The 20160-nt window shown below is 45.8% G+C and overlaps 1 protein-coding gene across 4 annotated transcripts in view; it reads right to left on the reverse strand.

Moving 5' to 3' along the window:
• The window catches only part of LOC137384060 (transcription factor ETV7-like), a 112627-nt gene that overhangs the window by 9262 nt on the left and 83205 nt on the right, over nucleotides 1-20160 (reverse strand). For all 4 annotated transcript variants that reach the window (XM_068057626.1, XM_068057627.1, XM_068057624.1 and 1 more), the window contains 3 exons: nucleotides 12100-12273; nucleotides 3113-3334; nucleotides 232-374 (listed from right to left, as the gene is read on the reverse strand). In XM_068057626.1, the coding sequence (XP_067913727.1) occupies nucleotides 232-374; nucleotides 3113-3334; nucleotides 12100-12273 (539 nt within the window). The remainder of the gene's footprint in view (nucleotides 1-231; nucleotides 375-3112; nucleotides 3335-12099; nucleotides 12274-20160) is intronic.

The raw sequence follows: 20160 nt of genomic DNA on the forward strand, positions 1-20160 counted from the left end.
ACTTACAACTCACACCTTGGCTCTAATTAGAGGGGAAATCTTAAACAAACAAAATGGCTTATTGGGGAAAGCATTTATTGAAGAGGCTCATGGATAGAATGTACAGCCAGTGAGGTTTATCAATGAAGATTTGTAATTTTAAATGAAAAGCAGATTGAATGTCGCTTTGCTAAGGAGAGCACAGTTCTTGTCGGGATGGGACTCTTTCCCCAGAAACTTAAATCTGCTCACCTTGTGATTGCCCCAGAGATTTGCCAGTCCATTGGGATCCACTACACGAAAGATCTTGGATTGCTTATCTTCCCATCTGATGTACGGCTCGTATCGACTGTCAGAAAGTAGCTGATAAACATAGTCCCAAAGCAGCCTGCAGTCTGCACAAAAAAATCATTCTCATTAGGAATAACTACTGACTGGAGACAATGCATCCCCCAGTCTCCCTCCTCCCTGTAGCTCAGTCTGTTGAAATCAATCTCATTGCTCCATTTATTATTCTAGTTCATTTTGATCCAGGATCTGACCACAGGAATTCCTCATCTTCTTTAGCTTTCTAAAACCCAAATATTATTTCATCACTTCCTGACTTAGCTCCTCTTTTTTTATTCTTCATTATTGGTCATTTCTTGCACTGTGGCCCTCACACTTTGACGAAGGTTTCTCTATTAAAAAAGGTCCAAGTAGAAGCAGGCACCTCACACACATCAATACATCTTGTGATACATACAGATGGTGAGAGCCATGCCTTCAGCTACCAAGGCCCATGGCTCTGGAATTCCCTCCCTAAACTGCTCCACCTTTCTTTCTTCCTTTAAGATGCACCTTAAAACCTACCTTTTTGACCAAGGTTTTGGTTATCTGTCCTAATCCTGCCTTATGTGGCTTAGTGAAAATTTTGGTTGATAACTTTCCCGTGATGGGCATTGGGACATTTTATAAATCAAACAAAATTTGACACTGAGCCAGATAAGGAGGCATTAGGATAGATAACCAAAAGCTTGGTAAAGGTTTTGAGGAACATCTTAATGGAGAATAGTGAGGTAGAGAGGTTTAAGGAGGGAATTCCAGAGCTTAGGGTCTCAGCAACTGATGGCACATCCACCAATGATGGAGCATTTAAAATTGGCGTTGAACACAGATATCGCGGAGACTTGTGGGGCTGGAGGAGGTTACAGAGATAGCGAGGGGCCAGTCCATGAAGGGATTTGAAAATAAGGATGAGAATTTTTAAATTGTGGCATTGCTTAACCAGGAGCCAATGTTGATGAGCGAGCACAGGGGTGATGGGTGAAGAGGACTTGGTGTGAGTTAGGACACAGGTAGCAGAGTTTAGGATAACCTCAAATTTAGGGAAGGTGAAAGAAGCGAGGCCAGTAAGGAATGTGTTGGAGTCGTCAGGCCAAGAGGAAACAAAAGCATTGATGAGGCTTTCAGCATCAAATGAGCTGAGGCGCAGGCAGATTTGGGGGACGTTACAGAGTTAGAGGCAGGGGATCTTAGTAATGGCACCGGTATGTGGCCAGAAGCTCATCTTGGAGTCAAATGTGATACTGAGGTTGTGAACAGTCTGTTTAGTTTATAGCTTATAGTTTAGAGATACAGCACTGAAACAGGCCCTTCGGCCCACCAAGTCTGTGCCAACCATCAACCACCCATTTATACTAATCCTACACTAATTCCATATTCCTACCACATCCCCACCTGTCCCTATATTTCCCTACCACCTACCTATACTAGGGGCAATTTATAATGGCCAATTTACCTACCAACCTGCAAGTCTTTTGGCTTGTGGGAGGAAACCGGAGCACCCGGAGAAAACCCACGCAGACACAGGGAGAACTTGCAAAATCCACACAGGCAGTACCCAGAATTGAACCCGGGTCGCTGGAGCTGTGAGGCTGCGGTGCAAACCACTGGTTCAGCCTCAGACAGTTGCTAGGGGGAGGGATGGAATTGATGGCTAGGGATGGCAGAGAGGAAATGACTTCAATCTTCCTAATATTTAGTTCACAGCAGCACATTGTGTCATACACACAGCTGGTGAGAGTTTACAACAATGTTTTCTGTCATTGAAGATGTGTGTGATCATATTATACACGAGAATCAGAAAAAGGAGACAAAACATAATTTCAAATGGGGGTGAGAGATATGGAAAAGGATTGAGGGACAGTGGGTGTGGAAGCTGGAGAGATAAATGTTGGTTTGAGTGACACAGAAAGTTGGAAGTATTTGGCCTGTAATAACTCAGACTGGGTTGCTCCGGCTTAGCCCAGCGACACTGAAAGAAAGAACAAACTTGCATTTATCTAGCACCATGCATGATCTCAGGAAATCAGAAAGCACTTTACAGCCAATTAAAGTGTTATCACTATTGCAATGTAGGAAATGTGGCAAACAATTTGCATGCAACCAGATTCCACCATCACAATGTGATAAATAACCAATTAAACTGTTTTATTGATAATGGTTGCAGGATCAACACTGGCCAAGAGCAAGAACACCCTTGCTCTTCTTCGAAAAGTGCTGTGCGATCCTTCAGGTTTGCCTGAGAGAGGAGATGAGGCCTCAGTTCAACATCTCATTGAAAAGATGGTGCAGGACTCCCTCAGTACTCCACTGGAGTACCAGTCTAGATTTTGTGCTCAAGTCTCTGGAGTGGAACTTGAACTCACAGTTTTCTGTCTCAGAGATGAGCATGTTCCACTGAGCCATGACCTACCAGGACTGAAGGATGTCAATCCCCAATTACTTTATCAGCTACTGGCTGAACAGTGATCTCAATTACATCAATAGACTGGGTTTTTCCTAGGTGGCATATGCAACTTGACTGGCCTGACAAATGCTGAGGTCAATTGCCAACCCCGACTGTCATCCTGACTAAGATCAGCTAACAACGCAGAGTGGGCATTGATCCTGGGCCTTCCTGGTCTCTATGGCTTGTTATTAGGTCATCCTTTTACCATTGGGAAGCTAAACACCACTCTTCTGCAAGCGGGATAAGCAAAATTAGCAGAAGCATGTCAGAGAATATTAATGACATTCTGCTAATCTTGTGGACATTATGTTGCCCCTCATGTGATATTCAGAAGCCCCACCTCATTGTTTGAGCCCTCACCTGCTATTTTCCCGGTGGCCGGAGCTTGCCATGCAGAAGGTATCGAGGATATTACATGACTCCTCTCGCCCTCTGACCTGTTTGAGAGGTTTAGCGGTTCGTCCCAGCGGCCGTTTCTGCGCAGCTCAAGGTTGTTCAGCTTGCCGAGGGAGATCTGCACCGGCATGTTCATGGCACTGAGTGGGTTCTGACACTGCATGATGTTCATGGTTCGCGGCCGATCTGGAAGGAAAAGAACACATCAAATGAGACTTCCTTAGAAGGGATGAGGAGATAGTTCAGTTCAGGGCGGCACAGTGGCGCAGTGGTTAGCACCGCAGCCTCACAGCTCCAGCAACCCGGGTTCAGTTCTGGGTACTGCCTGTGTGGAGTTTGCAAGTTCTCCCTGTGTTTGCGTGGGTTTTCTCCGGGTACTCCGGTTTCCTCCTGCCACCAAAAGACTTGCAGGTTGATAGGTAAATTGGCCCTAGTATAGGTAGGTGGTAGGAGAATATAGGGACAGGTGGGGATATGATAGGAATATGGGATTAGTGTAGGATTAGTATAAATGGGTGGTTGATGGTCAGCACAGACTCGGTGGGCCGAAGGGCCTGTTTCAGTGCTGTATCTCTAAATAAAAATAGTGTTAGAGTCAAATTCCTCACAGATGGACATTTTGGAAAATTGTACATCTTCTGTATTCCCCTCTACTTTATAGCCCCTAGAGCCACCTCTATACTCCAGATGGGAGTGCTGGAGTACAGCTGGAGATCTATCTTCTCACCTCAAGTCACCCAGGTTTAATGTTGTGCCTTGTGACTTGGCAGTGATCGCACTATCTAGACAATCTGGATTATAAACGTCCGCAGAATTGGAATTCAAGTCCACAACTCCAGTCCAGTGTCTACAAGTATGCTCACAAACGTAACCAGTAGCACTTTGAAACAAAGTGGGCATTTAAAGAACGAGTATTGATATAAGCGCCTTTTTTCAAAAGAGACTATAGCATTTTATAACCAAGTTCTTAATTTATTATATTGTTAAATCAAGTGTTTCATTTATGATATAATTAAGTTGTGTTTAAATTAATCAGATCATGGGAGGATAAAATTAAAAGTAACCAAATGGAGGATACTCACATTAAAGGGTTCTGAATTTTCATTAAATTAAAATCTGACACGTATTTTTTTTTATTCTTTCATGGGATGTGAGCAGTGTTGGCAAGGCCAGCATTTGTTGCCCATCGCTAGTCGCCCTTGAGTAGGTGTTAAATGAAACAAGTTAAGGAAACAATAACTGAAATAAATGGGGCTAATTAGCTACAAATTAATCTGAGATCAAGCTGAACCCTAATATCTAAATATAATCTCAAGTAACTGTATTATACCTGGAACTAAAATAATACTAATAAATAAACCAGAAAGGGCAGTGTGCCAGGACTGTAATATGTGGGAGATTGTGGACATCAAGACTGTGCAAGATTGGCACATCTATAGTAAATGTCTTGAGAAGCTCCAGCTCAAAGTCATGTTGAGACCAATGAGTTAGGAAAGGAAAAGGAGGAGATCCTGCTGAGGAACTATCAGAGTTAGGAGCTAAATTTAAAAGCAGGACCTCAAGGGTGGTAATCTTAGGATTATTACCCAAACCATGAGCTGATTGGCATAGGGACAAACGGAACAGGAAGGAGAGCATGGCTAAAGGAGTGGTGTGGGAAGGAGGGGTTCCATTTTATGAGACACTGACAGCAGTCCTGGGACAGAGGGAGCTGTACCATTGGGATAGGCTGCCCCTGAACCAGCTGGACCAAGATCCTAGGGGAAAGGATAAACTGGGCTATTGAGTAAGATGGAGAGTAAGGTTTGGGGGTGGTGGGAAGAGAGACCTGGAGAAAATGAACTCATACAAGGAACACAGAAAGTCAGCACATGGGGACAGCAAGGGGATTGGAGTACAAGAATAAGGAAGTCTTGCTACAATTGTACAGGACTTAGGCAACACCACACCTGGAGCACTATGTGTAGTTCTGGTCTCTATATTTGAGGAAGGTTATACTGCATTGGAGGTGGTACAGAGAAGGTTTCACTAGCTTGGCTCCTGAGATGAGAGGGTTGTACTATGATGAGATGGTGACTAAATTGGGTTTATTCTCTCTGGAGTTTAGAAAAATGAAAGGTGATCTTATTGAAACATACAAGATTCTGAAGAGGCTGGACAGGGTAGACACTGAGAGGTTAGGGAATCTAGAACATGGGGGCACAGTCTCAGGACAAGGGGGCGATCATTTAGACTGAGATGAGGAGAAATTTCTTCACTCAGACGGCTGTAGATTTTTGGAATTCTCTACCCCGGGGGTTGTGGATGCTCCATCATTGAATATATTGAAGGCTGAGAGAGATTTTTGGTGTTTCAAGGAATCAACGGATATAGGGAGCAGGCGGGAAAGTGGAATTGAGGCAGAAGATCAGCCATGATTGTACTGAATGGCGGAGCAGGCTCGAGGGGCTGAATGGTCTTGCTCCTATTTCTTATGTCCTTATGTTTTTATGAACTAAGCCTGAAGATAAAAGAAATAGGAGAGGAGAGGAAAGGTCAAACTAAGGAAAGGAACAAAGATAATATAAACAGTGCCAGAGAACAAATACAGTTATAACACAGGAGTATAAAAGGACTCTTAAAAATACAAAAAACAATGACTAAAGATGAATTAAACTGCCGAGACAGCAACGTACACAGCATCCAAAATAAAATAGGGAACTGCAGACAAGGAACCAGATGTAGTAGCAATAACTGAAAAATGGCTACATAAAGAACAGGATTGGCAACTAAATATTACTGGCTATAACATGATGAGAAAAGGAAGGAGGAACTGGGTAGGGTATGGCTGTACTAATTCGAGATAATATAATAGCAGTAGAAAAAAAGATACATAACTAACAGATGGTTAGAAACAGAACCCATATGGATGGAAATAAAAGATAAGGGTTTGGTCATGCTAATCGGGGATAAACTACAGACCACCGAATAGTGGAAAGGAAGTAGAGGAAGAAATATATACGAAAATATGTGAAATGAGTAAAGGACATAACATAATAATAGTGGGAGATTTTAACTAACCCAACCTGAAAAAAACTGTCAAGAAGAAGCAGTGAAAAGGTGTTTTTACAATGTGTACAGGATTCCTTTCTTACCCAGTATGTAAAAAGTCCAGTAAGAGAGAGAGCACTGCTGGATCCAGTAATGGGAAATGAACCTGAAGAGATAAGAGAAGTAAGTGTAGGGAAACATCTAGGCAATAGCAATCACACACAAGAAGGTTTAAGATAAAGATTGAGAAGGCCTTAAGTAAGACAAAGACCAAAGCAATAAATTGGGAAACATGATTTTAAAGAGATGAGAATGAAATTAGGGAAAATAAACTGGAAAAGTTTATTGACAGACATAGGAATAGAACAGCAGTGGGAAACATTTAACAGAGTGATCAATAGAGTCTAGGAGAAATATACCCCACTAGATAGCAAGAACAAATTAGCCACTGGATGAATAAAAAAAGGGTAAAAGATATACACTTAAGTACATCAACAACAAAGGAGAGGATGACAAAAGGGAATTTATAAAGGTTAAGAAAGAAGTCAAAAACAATTAAGAAGGCAAAGAGAAATTACAAAATTAAATTATCAAAGAATATAAAAAGAAATCACAAGGAATTCAACACACACAAATAACAAAATAAAAATCAGGAAATGGATAGAGCCACTAAGAGATACACATGATAAACTCACAGGTAATGACAGTGAAATGGCAGAAATATTTAATAATTACTTTGCTGTGATATTTACCAGAGAGACTAACATAGTGAACATGACATTAGAAGAAGAGACCACAAAGGATAGAAAGTCATTTCAGACAGAAAGGGAGGAGATAATTGATAAACTAATCAAACCTAGAAAGGGTAAAATCTCTGGTTTGGATGGAATTGCACCAGGCATATCAACATATGTTAAGGAACAGATAGCAGAGGCATTATCACATATATTTATTTTAAAAAATCATGAGAAAAGGAATAGTGACACAGGACTAGTGGATAGTTAAAATGATTCTTATATTTAAAAAGGGAGATAGAACAAGCCCAGGGAATTACAGACCAATGGAAAGATAATGGAATCCTTAATCAAATATCTAATAGAAAAACATCTAGAAACTGAAAATAAAATAAAGAATATTAGGCAGGAACTGAAGAATTTAGATTGGGGGCGGCTGTTTGAGGGTAAATCAACATCTGACATGTGGGAGTCTTTCAAACGTCAGTTGATTAGAATCCAGGACCAGCATGTTCCTGTGAGGAAGAAAGACAAGTTTGGCAAGTTTCGGGAACCTTGGATAACGAGGGATATTGTGAGCCTAGTCAAAAAGAAAAAGGAAGCATACGTAAGGGCTAGAAGGCTGGGAACAGACATAGCCCTTGAGGAATATAAAGAAAGTAGGAAGGAACTTAAGCAAGGAGTCAGGAGGGCTAAAAGGGGTCATGAAAAGTCATTGGCAAACAGGATTAAGGAGAATCCCAAGACTTTTTATACGTATATAAAGAGCAAGAGGGTAGCCAGGGAAAGGGTTGGCCCACTCGAGGACAGAGGAGGGAATCTGTGCATGACGCCAGAGGAAATGGGCGAGGTACTAAATGAGTACTTTGCATCAGTATTCACCAAAGAGAAGGACTTCGTGGATGATGAGTCTAGGGAAGGGAGTGTAGATAGTCTCAGTCATCTCATTATCAAAAAGGAGGAGGTGTTGGACGTCTTGAAAAACATTTAGTTAAGTCTCCCGGGCCTGATGGGATCTACCCCAGAATACTGAGGGAGGCAAGGGAAGAAATTGCTGGGGCCTTGACAGAAATCTCTGTATCCTCATTGGCTACAGGTGAGGTCCCAGAGGACTGGAGAATAGCCAATGTTGTTCCTTTATTTAAGAAGGGTAGCAAGGATAATCCAGGAAATTATAGGCCGGTGAGCCTTACGTCAGTGGTAGGGAAATTATTGGAGAGGATTCTTTGGGACAGGATTTACTCCCATTTGGAAACAAATGGACTTATTAGCGAGAGGCAGCATGGTTTTGTGAAGGGGAGGTCGTGTCTCACTAACTTGATCGAGTTTTTTGAGGAAGTGATGAGGATGATTGATGAAGGAAGGAAGGGCAGTGGATGTTGTCTATATGGACTTCAGTAAAGCCTTTGACAAGGTCTCTCATGGCAGACTGGTACAAAAGGTGAAGTCACATGGGATCAGAGGTGAGCTGGCAAGATGGATACAGAACTGGCTCAGTCATAGAAGACAGAGGGTAGCAGTGGAAGGATGCTTTTCTGAATGGAGGGCTGTGACTAGTGGTGTTCCCCAGGGATCAGTGCTGGGACCTTTGCTATTCGTAGCATATATAAATGATTTGGAGGAAAATGTAGCTGGTCTGATTAGTAAGTTTGCGGATGACACAAAGGTAGGTGGAGTTGTGGATAGTGATGAGGATTGCCAGAGGATACAGCAGGATATAGATCGGTTGGAGACTTGGGTGGAGAAATGGCAGATGGAGTTTAATCCGGACAAATGTGAGGTAATGCATTTTGGAAGGTCCACTACTGGTGGGAAGTATACAGTAAATGGCAGAACCCTTAGGAGTATTGACAGGCAGAGAGATCTGGGCGTACAGGTCCACAGGTCACTGAAAGTGGCAACACAGGTGGATAAGGTGATCAAGAAGGCATACGGCATGCTTGCCTTCATCGGTCGGGGCATAGAGTATAAAAATTGGCAAGTCATGTTGCAGCTGTACAGAACTTTAGTTAGGCCACACTTAGAATATTGCGTACAATTCTGGTCGCCACACTACCAGAAGGATGTGGAGGCCTTGGAGAGGGTATAGAAGAGGTTTACCAGGATGTTGCCTGGTCTGGAGGGTATTAGCTATGAGGAGAGGTTGGATAAACTCAGATTGTTTTCACTGGAACGACGGAGGCGGAGGGGCGACATGATAGAGGTTTACAAAGTTATGAGCGGCATGGACAGAGTTGATAGTCAGAAGCTTTTTCCCAGGGTGGGAGAGTCAGTTACTAGGGGACATAGGTTTAAGTTGCGAGGGGCAAAGTTTAGAGTGGATGTGCGAGGCAAGTTTTTTACAGAGGGTGGTGAATGCTGGGGAAGGTTTAGTTTAGTTTAGAGATACAGCACTGAAACAGGCCCTTATGCCCACCGAGTCTGTGCCAACCATCAACCACCCATTTATACTAATCCTACACTAATTCCATATTCCTACCACATCCCCACCTTCCCTATATTTCCCTACCACCTACCTATACAAGGGGTAATTTATAATGGCCAATTAACCTATCAACCAGCAAGTCTTTGGCATGTGGGAGGAAACCGGAGCACCCGGAGAAAACCCACGCAAACACAGGGAGAACTTGCAAACTCCACACAGGCAGTACCCAGAATTGAACCTGGGTCGCTGGAGCTGTGAGGCTGCGGTGCTAATCACTGCGCCACTGTGGTGGAAGCAGGTACGATAGCGAAGTTTAAGAGGCATCTTGACAAATACATGAATAGTATGGGAATAGAGGGGTACGGACCCCGGAAGTGCGGAAGGTTTTAGTTTAGACAGGCATCATGATCGGCGCAGGCTTGGAGGGCCAAATGGCCTGTTCCTGTGCTGTACTGTTCTTTGTTCTTTGTAATAGTCAGCACTGATTCCAAAAGGAAATACTGTGCTTGATCAATCTTCCTGAATTCTTTGAAGAAGTAACAGAAAAGGTGAATAAGGGTAATGCAGTCGACGTAATACATTTGAATTTCCAAAAAGCTTTCGATGGTAGAGTCATGACTAACATCAGGACATGTGAAGTCAGGGGACAAGTCGCTGACTACCAAACAGAAAACAGTGAATAGGAGTTAAAGGCAGTTCCTCAGATTGGCAAGTCTCGTTAATGCAGATGAGGACTGCGACAAAATATAAGAAGACATTAATAAACTTGCAGAATGGGCATGTAATTGGCAAATTAGCTGAAATATAGGTAAGTGTGACATAATACATTTTGGTAGGAAGAATAAGGAGGTCATATACTCCTTGGAAAATAAGTGTCTAAATGGAGTAGAGGAACAGAAGAATCTGGGGGTACAGATACACAAATCACTAAAAGTGGTGATGTAGATTAAAAAGGTCATTAAAAAAAAGCAAACAAAGCACTGGAATTCACTTCTGGAGGGATGAAAATGAAAAGCAGAGAAGTTATGTTAAACTTGTATAGAACCTTGGTTAGACCACACTAGGAGTACTGTGAACAGTTCTAATCTGCACTTCATCAAAATTATAGAGAGGCCCCCGGAGAAGGTGCAAAAAATATTTATTAGAATGATACCAGAACTGAACGTTCTCCCTGCCAGGAAATATTGGACATGCTCAGACTGTTTTCTGAGGGGTGACCTGATTGAGGTCTTCAAGATTATGAAAGGGTTTAATCGGGGTAGATGTAGAGAAGATGTTTCCACTTGTGGGCAAGGCCAGAGCTAGGGGCCTTAAATATATGACAGTCACTAATAAATCCAATAGGGAATTCAGGAGAAACGTCTTTTCCGAGGGGTGGTTAGAATGTGAAACTCACTACCACAGAGAGCAGTCCAGGTAAATAGCATCTAGATAAGTATATGAGGGAAAAAGGAATAGAAGGATATGTTGATGGGATTAGATGAAGGGGATGGGAGAAGTCTCATGTGAAGCATAAACACTGGCATGGACCTGTTGGGCTGAATGCCCTGCTTCTGTGCTGTAAATACTTTGGAATCTGGAACCCTTTTATAGAGAGCACCTCACCATCAAGGATCTTTTTATAGAGAGTCTCACCATCAAGGCCCCTTGTATAGAGAGAAAGTCCGAGGTGTTTTCGTCATTGGAGGTGGTTCAAGGTGGGATCTGCATCCTCTGTCCTGGCCCTTCCCCTCCTCCAATAACCCCAACCCATTGTTCTGGGTTGGGAGCAGCTGTCCCTGTGCAGGGTGGGTTCTCAGTGGGATCACTGCCATAAAGAGGGGACCCCACTCTTGCCGGTATTGGAAGATGCACCGAAGAATTGAAAGCATACTTAAATGGGGAGGAAGAGCTATGAAGATCTACCAGGAACTTTACTGTTTGGTCTCAGACCAAGCCAAGGCCTATTTTGGAACGATTTTGAGACCAGAGGTGAGGAGAGAGAGGGGTGACCTCTACTGGGACATCTCCCTTCCAAAGGGGCTTCAGCAGTCTGCTGCAGTTGCCCCAGTGTCTTCCACAACCCCTTTTCCTGACGTTCCCTGGGGTCGGTGGGTACCCTGGGCTTGAGTGGCCTACCTCTCTGCAGTGTGGCAGGATGGAGTTGTGGCAGTAGGCCTCAAGGCCTAATTTGCCTTTCCTTTTCAGCTGATATATTGTACGACGTAAAGAAGAAGCCTCAGTCCCAGGACCCGAGGAATTGAAATGTTACAGGCCTGGGAAGATTGCCTCCTTTAAAGGGATTGTTAGAATGAATAATGATGGAGAATGGAAGAGCGCTTCAGCTTACAGCCTGAGTGGGTAACAAGGAGTCACAGATCAGATACAAAATGGACCAGATCAAATTATCAATTCACTTTCTCTGATTATGTTCCTCAGCCTAATTGGATGTAGCTACTGAGTCGTCAGCATTTGTGGAGAGAGAGAGACAGAGTTATCGTTTCAGGTCTGTGACCTTTCATCTGACAAAAGGTCATCAACCTGAAATGTTAGTGCTCTCTCTCTCTCTCTCTCTCCACAAATGCTGCCGTACCTGCTGAGCATTTCCAGCATTGTCTGTTATTATTTCACATTTCCAGTACCTGCAGTATTCTGTTTTTGTATAAGTTGTCATGTATGATGATTGCAGCAACTCCAAGTATTAGTATGACTCACAGTGAGGGCTTCAGTGGGTGTTGGGTAACTGGTCCAGTGTTTAGATGACCATGACCTTCAGGACATACCTGTGTGGAACTGGAACCTCTGAAATGGCCCCGTGTTGATCTTATTTCTTCCATCCATTGTGACTCCAACTGATTGTACTGGAACAGGAACTGATGAGGTGTTGCTCTGGGGTCGGACAGGGCTTCTGGACACATGTCTAGGTGATGGGATCATTGGTGTTGGTTCTTGGATACCTAAAAAGCCAAGTAAAAAGGCTGCTCTTGTCAGTAAATGCAACAGCTTTATAAATACAATAAATTCTAGGAAGAAAATGGGTCTCAGTTCCAAGATAATAATCAGTCACAGAATTGTTACATCACAGAAGGAGGCCATTTGGCCCACCGTGTCCGCACTGGCTCTCCGAATTGTTGCATGATCGCCTTAAGAGTGATTTCCCTTTCAGAGCTCAGTATGCTAATGAGCTAAGTACCAGGATGCAGTCATGTGACTGCAAGCCAGAGTCACTCTGCAACTGTAACACCCAGATGAAGGTTCTGTAAATAGTTTGCTCTGTACTGTACATACTAGTTTAGCTAATACTAAACCTGTTAGAGATCTCCAATGAAATGGACTCCACGCATCTCATTTATGTTGCATCAGACAATATAAAGAACTCATTACACGAATGAGCAATTCACCTAATGCCATTCCCCTGCCTTCTCCCCATAACCCTGCACATTCTTCCTTCATCAATTATCATCTTATATTGAGTCTTAACCCAATGAATGAATAGTAATGCCAAACTGTTAGCACAACAATGCTCAATATATACAGCAGTGATCTCTGAACCAAACCAAGGCCTAAAGAGGCTTAAATAATCCAGCTCAAAGAAGTCAAAGCAAGGAACATGTTGAATTGCCAGACAAAGCAAGGGGTGGGAAGCAGGAGGTAACATCACAGAGAAAAAACAAGGTGCACAAAGAATTGGGAGAGACAGGTAAGAAATAGTAAGCTATCAGGTGTGGTCAAAGTAAGAGGGAATACACTTCAGGAACTCTTCCTCTCTCTGCCCTTTACACAATTACTACCCTAGTCTATATTAGGATAATTGAAGCCCCCCATTATAATTACTGTATAGTTTTTGCACTTCTTTGAAATTTCCTCACCAAGTTGTTCCTCTTTATCTTTCCCACTGGTTGATGACCGATAGAATACAGTAGTGTAATGTTACCTCCATTGTGTTTTAGCTCTAACCAAATAGATTCTACTTTACCCCTGTAGGACATCCTCTCTCTCCGGCACTGTAATATTCTCCTTAAACAATACTGCTGCTCCTCCTTTCTTTCCTTCCCTATCTTTCCTGAACACTTTGTATCTAGGAATATTTAGGAGCCAATCCTGTCCCTTTTTGAGCCAGGTCTCTGGTATCACAACAACATTATATTCACATGTGGCTATCTGTGCTTGCAGCTCACCAACCTCATTTATCACACTTTGTGCATTTAAATACATGCACTGTAATCCTAATTTAGACCTTATTGCATTCCCTCTTAATACCTTACTATTTCTTACCCTAGTGGTATCTGTTCTTCCCAATCCTTCATGCACCTTGTTTTGCCTTGAACTGTGAGGAGGATAGTGATAGATTGCAAGAGGACAGGTTGGTGGAATAGACGGGAACGTTGCAGATAAAATTTAATGCAGAGAGGTGTGAAGTGATCCATTTTGGTAGGAAGAAAGAGGAGAGGCAATATAAAATAAAGGATACAATTCGAAAGGGGGTGCGGGGTCAGAAGGACTGGGGGTATATGTGCAAAATCATTGAAGGTGGCAGGGCAGGTTGAGAAAGCAATTAATAAGGCATAGGGATCCTGGGCTTTATAAATAGGGGCATATGGTACAAAAGCAAGGAAGTTATGATGAATCTTTATAAAACTCCGGTTCAACCTCAACTAAAGTATTGTGTCCAACTCGGGACACCACACTTTAGGAAGGATGTGAAGGCATTAGAGAGAGTGCAGAAAAGATTCACGAGAATGTTTCCAGGGATGAGGAACTTCAGTTATGTGGATAGATTGGAGAAACTGGGTTGTTCTCCTTAGTGAAGAGGTTGAGAGGAGATTTGATAGTGTTCAAAATCATAAGGGGTCTGGACAGAGTAGATTAGGGAGAAACTGTTCCCATTGGCAGAAGGGTCGAGAACCAGAGGACACTGAGTTAAGTTGAATGGCAAAAGAACCAAAGGTGACATGAGGAAGAACTTCGAATCTGGAATGTACTGCCTGAGAGTGTGATGGAGGCAGATTTAATCATGGTCATGGCGGCACAGTGGCGCAGTGGTTAGCACCGCAGCCTCACAGCTCCAGGGACCCGGGTTCAATTCTGGGTACTACCTGTGTGGAGTTTGCAAGTTCTCCCTGTGTCTGCGTGGGTTTCCTCCGGGTGCTCCGGTTTCCTCCCACATGCCAAAGACTTGCAGGTTGATAGGTAAATTGGCCATTAGCAATTGCCCCTAGTGTAGGTAGGTGGTAGGGAAATATAGGGACAGGTGGGGATGTGGTAGGGATATGGAATTAGTGTAGGATTAGTATAAAATGGGTGGTTGATGGTCGGCACAGACTCGGTGGGCCGAAGGGCCTGTTTCTGTGCTGTATCTCTAAACTAAACTAAACTAAACTAAAAGAGAATTGGACAATTATCTGAATAGAAAACATCTGCGGGGCTATGAGGAAAATGTGGGATATGGGACCAACTGAGTTGCTCTTGCAGAGTGACGGCATGGACATGATGGTCCGAATGGTCTCTTCTATGCCGTAACCATTCCAAAATTTTAGAAAACCAACAGTATCAATAGTCTCTATCTAACACCATTGTGGAAGCACCATATTCACCAGGACTGCAGCGGTTCAAGGAGAAAGCCCATTCCTTCTCAGGGCAACCGGGGATGGACAATAAATTTAATCTTGCCAAAGCTGTTCAGATTGTAAGAATAAATATTTTAAAGAATTATAATCATCTTTTGATTTTATTAAACACTGTTTGAAGAGGAAACATTCCCCCATGGTGAGAAGGTGGGAATGATCAATGATAATGGATTGTACTTTATTAGTCTAACTTATATGTCTAACTAGGATAGACTGTGTCCGATATGAACCGGAGTTGAATTCTAATCCCATATCTTATTTATCATCGAGACTGCTTATTTCTTTCTCCGAAACATTGCTCAGCCCTAACTCACCTGCATTATGGGATAAACCCTCATCTCGTGACTCATCTTCAATGGCCTCCTGAGTTTCACTCCACTCAAACTCCAACTCACCCAAAACTCCTTGCCGCAAAATTAAATCCCATTCTCCAACAGCCCATCCTCACTGACTACTGCGCTGAGTTAGAAATCCTGGTCCTTGGTTTCAAATCCTTCCGAGGCATTGGTCCGTCCTATCTTTGTAACCCTGACCATTCCAATGGCCCTGCCTGTGTCTTTCAGTCCTTCAACTCTAACCTCCTGTGCAACCAAGGGATCCTGCAGTATAAATAGTTCGAAGGTTAGAAATCCATTCTTAATGATTGGATAATTATTGTTAAGGAATGACAACCAGACAAGAAGCCAGTTTCTATGTGGACCATAGTTTGAAAGGAAGCAGCAACAATCCAGATTACTTGGAAAGAAGATTGTTGACACAGTTTCTATTTTTAAATGTTCTTAATTCTGTCCCCACCCTTCCTGATGTGAATGCTTGAATCATTACTGTTTTACCTGTTGATCTGCCCAATGTAAGTACCTAAAATATACCAGTGTACTAAATCCAAGTTGTGTTAACATTTGATGTCCAATCATTATTCGTCCAGGTGAGTTGCCATGATCTGGAATGTCCTGCCTGTAAGGGCGGTGGAAGTAGATTCAACAGTAGATAAATACTTACAAAGGAAAAATTTGCAAGAGAAAGAGCAAGAGGCTAATTGGAAAACTCTTATATGGAGCCAGCATAGGCATGATGGGCCAAATGGCCTTTTTTGTGCTGTATGATTCTATGATTAATGAACATAAATTTCCATAAGAAAATAAAACTTAACTCATAAAATGCTCAGAAGTTAATTGTTCACATAGTTTTTATACATTATATAACACTTAATGGCCAAAATGTTTCAAAAGAAAATGATTTTAAAATCTGACTTTCAACCAAAATCTAGAGAGGACTGATTTACCGTGTATGTGATGCACAAGAAGTCCCAAAGTCAGCTTGGATGATTCTTTCCTTCACTAGGCTAACAGACCACACCCACCATAATGTGCTAGATCCCAACAGCCCCTTGATATTGCCAAACAGCCCTGACGTCTACGATCTCATTTCCCAGCACTTTTTCCCACATCTCCCTCCCCAATGCTTCCAGAACCCAGGACCCCACTCCCAGTATTCCTGAACTTTCCCCAATGCTTCCAGAACCCAGGACCCTCTCCCAGTGATCCCTAAACCCGTCCCAATGCTTCCAGATCCCAGGATCCCTCTCCAAGTGATCCCTACACCTGCCCCAATGCTTCCAAAACCCAGGACCCTCTCCCAGTGATCCCTAAACCCGTCCCAATGCTTCCAGATCCCAGGATCCCTCTCCAAGTGATCCCTACACCTGCCCCAATGCTTCCAAAACCCAGGACCCTCTCCCAGTGATCCCTAAACCTGCCCCAATGCTTCCAGATCCCAGGATCCCTCTCCAAGTGATCCCTACACCTGCCCCAATGTTCCCAGAACCCAGGAACCTCTTCCCTCAGTGTGCTGAAGTGCCTGTCTGCTGCTGGTAAAATACCAGTGGCGGTGGGTAGATGCCCTTAAGTGGTCATTAATTGGCCACTTAAGGGTCTCAAAAGGCCTAAGGGTGGGCGGGCCATTTGCCACTTCCCCTGCCGCTGGTAAAATAGCAAGTGGGGGTGGGTAGACGAGGGGTATGGTGCCCCCTCCACCCCAGCTTTCCACATGATTTTACGCCCCATGCCCCTCCCTCCAAGCCAGCTCCTGGTGGGGGAAGGTTAAATTCTGGCCCAATTCTTAAATATTGAAATGGTTTCGGCTTCAGTCATTGCATGGTGCAATCTACAGCCTCATAACTGTCTGTAAAAAAAGGAGCCTCTCCTGCTTTCTGGCATAATTTTTATCTCTGTCCCTTGTTTCTAGACCCACTCAACCACTGAAAACAATCCATTTCTATCAAATCTATCCCTTCCCAGGTGCCAGCCTTGCTTCAATTGGTAACACTCTGGCCTCAGATTCTGAAGGTTAGGGGTTCAAGTCCCACTCCAGAGACTTGAGCATGTAATTACAGCTGATGCTTCAGTGCAGTACTGAGGGAGGGCTGCACTGTCAGACATGCTGCCTTCAGATGAGTCATTAAACCAAGGCCTCATTTGTCCCATAGCACTATTTGAAAATGGAGTGACTCCTGACAAGGCAGAGCATGCGCAGAGTGATCATGGATGTCATCAGTGCATGCGAACATTTGCCAGCTTGCCAGTATGAATGTGCACATGCGTGTGCATGACATCACCACGCAATGACGTCCTCACCCCTCAATAGCCGCGATTGCCGCCTCCATTCCCTGTAACAGTACCTCGCTCCCTCCCGCTACCCCCGCTTCAATTACCACCATCACATATCCCGCTCTCGACTACTCGCTGCTCCATCCCCCCTCGCTGTTTCCCAACTCTCGGCCACTCGCTCCCCCCTCGCTGTTCCCTGACTCTCGGCCACTCACTCCCCCCTCGCTGTTCCCCGACTCTCGGCCACTCGCTCCCCCCTCGCTGTTCCCCGACTCTCGGCCACTCGCTCCCCCCTCGCTGTTCCCTGACTCTCGGCCACTCGCTCCCCCCTCGCTGTTCCCTGACTCTCAGCAACTCGCTCCCCCCTCGCTGTTCCCTGACTCTCGGCCACTCGCTCCCCCCTCGCTGTTCCCTGACTCTCAGCAACTCGCTCCCCCCTCGCTGTTCCCTGACTCTCGGCCACTCGCTCCCCCCTCGCTGTTCCCTGACTCTCGGCCACTCGCTCCCCCCTCGCTGTTCCCTGACTCTCGACCACTCACTCCCTCCTCGCTGTTCCCCGACTCTCAGCCACTCGCTCCCCCCTCGCTGTTCCCTGACTCTCGGCCACTCGCTCCCTCCTCGCTGTTCCCTGACTCTCAGCCGTTTGCTCCCCCCTCGCTGTTCCCTGACTCTCGGCCACTCGCTCCGCCCTCGCTGTTCCCTGACTCTCGGCCACTCGCTCCCTCCTCGCTGTTTCCCTGACTCCCAGCCGTTAACTCCCCCCTCGCTGTTCCCTAACTTTCGGCCACTCGCTCCCCCCTCGCTGTTCCCCGACTCTCGGCCACTCGCTCCCCCCTCGCTGTTCCCGGACTCTCGGCCACTCGCTCCCTCCTCGCTGTTCCCCGACTCTCGGCCACTCGCTCCCCCCTCGCTGTTCCCTGACTCTCGGCCACTCGCTCCCTCCTCGCTGTTCCCCGACTCTCGGCCACTCGCTCCCTCCTCGCTGTTCCCCGACTCTCGGCCACTCGCTCCCCCCTCGCTGTTCCCTGACTCTCGGCCACTCGCTCCCTCCTCGCTGTTCCCCGACTCTCGGCCACTCGCTCCCCCCTCGCTGTTCCCTGACTCTCGGCCACTCGCTCCCTCCTCGCTGTTCCCCGACTCTCGGCCACTCGCTCCCCCTTCGCTGTTCCCCGACTCTCGGCCACTCGCTCCCCCCTCGCTGTTCCCCGACTCTCGGCCACTCGCTCCCCCCTCGCTGTTCGCCGACTCTCGGCCACTCGCTCCCTCCTCGCTGTTCCCCGACTCTCGGACGCTCGCTCCCTCCTCGCTGTTCCCCGACTCTCGGCCACTCGCTCCCCCCTCGCTGTTCCCCGACTCTCGGCCACTCGCTCCCCCCTCGCTGTTCCCCGACTCTCGGCTGCTCACGCAGCCCTCACCGCTGCCTTCCCTCAACCATTTGCTTCCCAACCTCGCCACTTTGCCCACCCTCGTCGCTTTCCCCCACCCTGGCCACTTGCTCTCACCCTCTGCGCTTCCCTCCTCGGCCATTTGCTCCCAGCCTCGCCACTTCCCCCCTTCTGCCACTCACTCCCGGTCTCAATGCTTCACCCCCCTCGGCCACTCGCTTCCTGCTCTCCGCCCAAAGAAGCAGCGGGGGAGGGGGATGGTGAAGACTGAGCCGCCAAAGTGGGAAGGCGGGTATTGAGTAGCTGAGGGGTGATGGGGCGACGTAGGAGCAAGTGGCTGAGAGTGGGGAAGGGTGAGGGCAGGAGCGAGTGGCCAGGGGAGCAGGGAGCAAGCGTCCATAGCGACAAGACGGGGTGTGAGAAGCCGAGGGGTGGAAGCGGCTAGGGCGGGAGCCAATGGCTGAGGGAAGGCAGCAGCGAGGTGGGGAGCGAGTGGCCATGGGCGGGGGTGGGGAAGCAGTGAGGTGGGGAGCGAGTGGCTGAGGGGAGGCAGTGGCGAGGTGGGGAGTGAGCGGCAAAGAGAAGCGCAATGGTAGGAGGGAGCGGGGTACTGTTGAGGGTGGGATAGAGGCAGTGATCGCAGCCATTGAGGGAGTTTAGGTTGAACATGTTTTTTGAGACAAATTGAGCAGCGCCATCTTTATTTCTGGCAGCTACCTGAGACATTTCAGATGGTGACGTTTCAGTGGATGAGGCTGCATTCGCACATGTGCCACCTAGTGGTTGCGTGGTCAGCAAATGCAGCCATTTGAAAAACGGGGGAGTTTTCCCAATGCCCTGATTAACATTCATCCCTCAACCAACATCACTAAAAAACAGATTATCTGATAATTGGTCTCATTTAGGTAGGTGAACTCTTCAAGAGTTCACCTACCTAGGCTCAACTATCACCAGTAACCTGTCTCTTGATGCAGAAATCAACAAGCGCATGGCAAAGGCTTCCACTGCTATGTCCAGACTGGCCGAGTGTGGGAAAATGGCGCACTGACACGGAACACAAAAGTCCGAGTGTATCAGGCCTGTGTCCTCAGTACCTTGCTCTATGTCAGCCAAGAGCAACGTCTCAATTCATTCCATCTTCGCTGCCTCCGGAGAATACTTGGCATCAGGTGGCAGGACCGTATCTCCAACACAGAAGTCCTCGAGGCGGCCAACATCCCCAGCTT

The sequence above is a fragment of the Heterodontus francisci genome, chromosome 25, assembly GCF_036365525.1.
Source record: "Heterodontus francisci isolate sHetFra1 chromosome 25, sHetFra1.hap1, whole genome shotgun sequence".
NCBI lineage: Eukaryota > Metazoa > Chordata > Chondrichthyes > Heterodontiformes > Heterodontidae > Heterodontus > Heterodontus francisci.